This window comes from Eriocheir sinensis, chromosome 10, assembly GCF_024679095.1.
Source record: "Eriocheir sinensis breed Jianghai 21 chromosome 10, ASM2467909v1, whole genome shotgun sequence".
Lineage (NCBI taxonomy): Eukaryota > Metazoa > Arthropoda > Malacostraca > Decapoda > Varunidae > Eriocheir > Eriocheir sinensis.
Genome location: NC_066518.1, coordinates 13,713,857 through 13,718,856, shown reverse-complemented (window position 1 = coordinate 13,718,856; position 5,000 = coordinate 13,713,857). Strand labels below are relative to the sequence as shown.

The 5,000-nt window shown below is 42.6% G+C and overlaps 1 protein-coding gene across 2 annotated transcripts in view; it reads left to right on the top strand.

Moving 5' to 3' along the window:
• Positions 1-5,000, top strand: part of LOC126996610 (dipeptidase 1-like) — a 73,189-nt gene that overhangs the window by 58,178 nt on the left and 10,011 nt on the right. For both annotated transcript variants that reach the window (XM_050857277.1, XM_050857276.1), the window contains exon 9: positions 2,763-2,838. In XM_050857277.1, coding sequence (XP_050713234.1) covers positions 2,763-2,838 — 76 coding nt within the window. The remainder of the gene's footprint in view (positions 1-2,762; positions 2,839-5,000) is intronic.

Below are 5,000 nucleotides of genomic sequence, written 5' to 3'. Positions count from 1 at the left end.
GTGGTTATGTGTGTGTATGTATGTGTGTGTGTTTGGAGGGGGGCGATAGTGAAGTTGAAAATGGGAGTGGTGATTGAGATAAGGGTTTTGATAGTGACAGTGGGTGGGTGGGTGACAGGGACTTCATTTCTACCTCACGTCAACTCATATCATCTCAATTTCATCCTTGTTCTTGTTATTGAGTCGAGTAAATGTGTTGCAGTGCGTATGAATGCTTTGTAATATACGTTTTAACTGACTCCTTATTTCCCATTACTGGTACAAAAGAATGAAGGATTGCTATATTTTTTTTATAGTATTACATCAGAACGTCTCATTTCATCTTGCCTTGTCTCTCATCTCACAAAACGTTCGCCTCTAATAGTGCAGCATCTTTCTTTAATTGTCAGACAAGAAGGGATTCTCGTGATATATGCCAGCTAATCTCACCTCACCTAATCTCATCTGGTCTGATCTCATCTCACAAAACTCTCGCCTCTGATAATGCAGCATCTCTTCCTAGTTGCTTAGTTGTCAGAGAGGAAGGAAATGCTCTTATACTGTAATGTTACCTGAGCTCACCTGTTACCTCATCTCATCTCCTCTCATCTCACACAAAACTTTCGACTCTAATAGTGCAGCATCTCTCCTTAGTTGTCAAGAAAGAATACTTGTGATATATGCCAGCTAATTTCACCTCACCTTTTCTCATCTCATCTGATCTCGTCTCACACAACTCTCACTTCTAACATTGCAGCATATCTTCCTTAATTCTCATCTCATCTCCCTCATCTCATCTCATCTGGTCTCATCACTCAGCATCACTCATTTCATCTCTCTAAGTGTCATCTCACCTCCTCATCTCATCTCATCTCATCTCATCTCATCTGGCCTCATCTCACACTCCGCAGCATCCGGGAGCAAACTCAAATAGGAGGAAAATGGAGTTACTGATAGTCTGGGCCGTGAACTTTTTCTTTTTTTGTTTTACTAATGGATAAAGTTATTAGCCATTAAATTAATTACGACCCAAAGGAGACATAAATTGGTCTTTTATCTACGTGTGTGTGTGTGTGTGTGTGTGTGTGTGTGTGTGTGTGTGTGTGTGTGTGTGTGTGTGTGTGTGAGTGTGAGTGTGTGTTTTCCCTCTCCCTCCTCCTCTATATCTACCTATCTATCTTTCTCTTTCTCAAAATTTCCATGACAGACGTGGTTTAGGGACGAATAAATAACTTTGATCTAATAAGTCACTCATATTTTTCCTCTTTCTCACTTTCTCCAATCACAATAGATCATAATTCTTGCACGAGAGAGAGAGAGAGGGAGAGGGAGAGGGGAGAGTGTAGCTTCGCCTTTCCTCGCCCTTCACCGCCATGCCCTTAATTACCGAATATATTGTCCGCTCTTTCCATACTTAGCGGCAATTTATATGACAGCCCTGCAGGTAGTCAGTCAGTCCGCCCCCTAGCGTATATATCACAGTGTTTTTACCCCCTTTTTATCTCTGCCCTGGTTGTCTGTCCGTCTGTCTGTCTGTATGTATGTATGCACGTACATGTCTCGCTCTCGGTCTCGTTTTCGTTTTCTCTCGTTCTCGTTCTCTCATAGTCTTATCCGTTTTTTTTTTCAAATGTATTAGTTCTGTTTTTGTTGTTCTAGATGTTGTTGTTGTTGTTGTTGTTGTTGTTGTTGTTGTTGTTGTTGTTGTTGTTGTTGTTGTTGTTGTTGTTGTTGTTGTTGTTGTTGTTGTTGTTGTTCTTAATTTGACAAAGTTCCTCCACCATTAACGTAAAGAAACATGCATGGGGACGCGTTTAACCCCTTTTTTTTTTTTTTTTTTTTTTTTTTTTTTACCAGCAATGATTGATGTAAAAGAAGGAAGCGTCTTAGGATACCGAACCCTCGTAAAATTTGGATAGTTTTATGACCTTGGTGGTAGTCTGACAAAGTTTTATGACCTTGGTGGTAGTCTGACAAAGTTTTATGACCTTGGTGGTAGTCTGACAAAGTTTTATGACCTTGGTGGTAGTCTGACAAAGTTTTATGACCTTGGTGGTAGTCTGACAAAGTTTTATGACCTTGGTGGTAGTCTGACAAAGTTTTATGACCTTGGTGGTAGTCTGACAAAGTTTTATGACCTTGGTGGTAGTCTGACAAAGTTTTATGACCTTGGTGGTAGTCTGACAAAGTTTCTGCATCATGAAGGTAAAGAAACAGTTATGGGAATGCGTTTAACCCCTTATTTGTCCTCTAAAAATAATTGATGCAAGAGAAAGAAGCCTTTAAGAATACCAACCTCAGTGCTGGCTCGCTCGCTCACTCGCTCGCCTCTTGTAAGTCCGGTCACGTGAGGGCCACCACCAGCACCAGAGCTTCCTTTAGTCCCCCCTTGAAGAAGCCCTAACGAAGCTTACCTCAGTGCGCCCACGTTTTCTTTCATCCATAGCCTTTTACGACTTATCGGATTTATTATTGTTGTTGTTATTGTTATTGTTATTAGTATTGGTATTTTTGTTGCTGTTGTTGTTGGTGGTGGTGTTAGTGGTGGTGGTGGTGGTGGTTGCGTAGTAGTAATAGTAGTAGTAGTAGTAGTAGTAGTAGTAGTAGTAGTAGTAGTAGTAGTAGTAGAAGTAGAAGTAAATGTAGTAGTAGTGGTAGTAGTAGTAGTAGGAGGAGGAGGAGGAGGAGGAGGACCTTTTTCTTTGTATTCCTATTCTTATTTTAATTATCATCATCATTATCATCATCATCATCATCATCATTATCTTGACTCTCCTCCCCAGCCCACATCAACCACGTGCGGACCATGGCGGGAGTGGACCACGTGGGGCTCGGTGCCGGCTACAACGTATTTAACAGGTAAGGGTGTGAGCGAGGGAGGGAAGGAGGAAAGTAGGCAGAAAAAGAAGGGAGGGTGAAAGGGAGGAAAGACTGGAAGGAGTAGAGAGAGAGAGAGAGAGAGAGAGAGAGACGAGAGAATGGGAGGAAAGGGAACGGTACGATAGGAATGGAATGGATGAAGGACTGATGTATAAAGAGAAGGAGAGATAGGAAGGAAGAAGGAAAAAAAGGGTAGGAAGGAGAGAGAGAAAGAATCAGTGAAGAAGAAGAAATGAAATAGCTACAAAGAGGCAAAGAAAGTGATAGATGGAATAGAGAAGAAGGAAGAGAGAAAGAAAAGAAGAATGCATGAGAGGAAAGAGAGAAGGGAGGGAAAGAGGAAATTAATGGGATAATACAATAAAAGTGGAGGAGAGAAGGGAGAGAGAGAGAAGGAGGAAGGACATAAGTGAAGGAAAAAGCAATTAATAAAGAAGAATGTTCGTAATTTGAGAGAGAGAGAGAGAGAGAGAGAGAGAGAGAGAGAGAGAGAGAGAGAGGAGAGAGAGAGAGAGAGAGAGGAGAGAGAGTGAGAGAGGTGAGGAGAGAGATGAGAGAGAGAGGAGAGGAGGAGAGAGGAGAAGAGTGGAAAGAGGATGAGAGAGAGAGAGTGAGAGAGAGAGTGAGAGAGAGAGAGAGAGAGAGAGAGAGTGAGTGGTGGAGAGTGAGAGAGAGAGAGAGAGAGAGAGAGAGAGAGAGAGAGAGAGAGAGAGAGAGAAGGAAGAAAGCGAAAGAGAGAGAGAGAAAAAGAGATTGTGTGAGAGAAAGAACGAGGAAAATAAAAGGATGAAAAGAGAGAGAGAGACCTTGTTCAGTAGCAAACCTCACATTTTCTCTCCTTTCCCACACTTTTCTTCCTCTTTCCCTCCACTGGCAATATTTCCTCCGATTCTCAAGGTCTTTCTTTATGAGGATGCTGATGAAGTGGGGGAGGAGGAGGAGGAGGAGGAGGAGGAGGAGGAGGAGGAGGAGTGAAAAGTGTAGGAGAGGAAGAGACGGTCGGGAATGAGAAGGATTAGAAAAACGAAGAGGAGGAAGAGGAGAGGAGAAGGAGGAGGAGGAGATATGAGAGTAAGGGGAAAGAAGGATTAAGAGAAGAGTAGGAGAATGAGGAGGAGGTGGAAATATGATAACGAGGAGAGAGTGAGGAAGAAGAGGAGGAGGAGGAGAGGAAGAGAAGAAAGAGGAAGAGGAGGAGGAGGAGAAGGATTAGAAGGCCCACACCTGTTAATGAGGACCAGGTAAAGGAGGAATACATAGGAATACATAGGAAGAACAGACACCAGAAGACCTGTCGGTCTATGGCGAGGGTGTCTGTTTACTACCGCTACTACTAGTAAACTACGTGTGGTAGGACAGGACAGAATAGATGAAGGCTCCTCCCCACCCACCTCTCCCCCCGGCAACGTGCCGGCAGGAAAAAGTTAGAAGAGAACACCATGTGCCTTTAAGGAAGAAAGGGACGTGGAAATTTCACAGTAAAGAGAGAAATAAGAGGAAATTACTACCCTTAACTTACGCTACTGGTGACCTAAGCTGTGGGGGAAACTAATGTCTTCAGGTTGTACTCGTGCTGCAGGCTGCCTGAGACAAACGGAAAAGGGTCAGTAAACAGTGTATGTAGTTGAGTCATAAAAATAAAAAAAATAAATAAATAAATAAAAGCTAGTATTAAATTGGACTGCTCACGATGGGGTGAGATGTAGTTTCAGGGGTTACCGGTAGAGGCTTGATCCTCGTTTACCTTCGGTACAGGGGTACGCTCCAGTATCCTGTTAACCTTACTGTTCCCACACCTCACTGCCTGAAACATATAAAAAAGGGTCAGTAAAATCTTATATCCCTGAAGTACATATCCAATAAAGACTTGAAGCTATTGATACTCTGTGCGCTAACTACTGACGGTGGGAGTCTATTCCAGTGATCGACGACTCTATTATTGAAATAACTTCTGCGCGCCAATGTGTTACATCGGTTTCCCTTTAACTTCATACCGTTGCTGCGTGTTATTGTGTTGGTGTCTCTCTGAAATAGACTATCTGGGTTAATGTTTTCGAATCTATTAAGCGCTGGAATTTGTTTAGTTGCTCGTCGCTGTATCCTTTCTAGCAAAATTTGATCTTTTATATAATTCGATGACC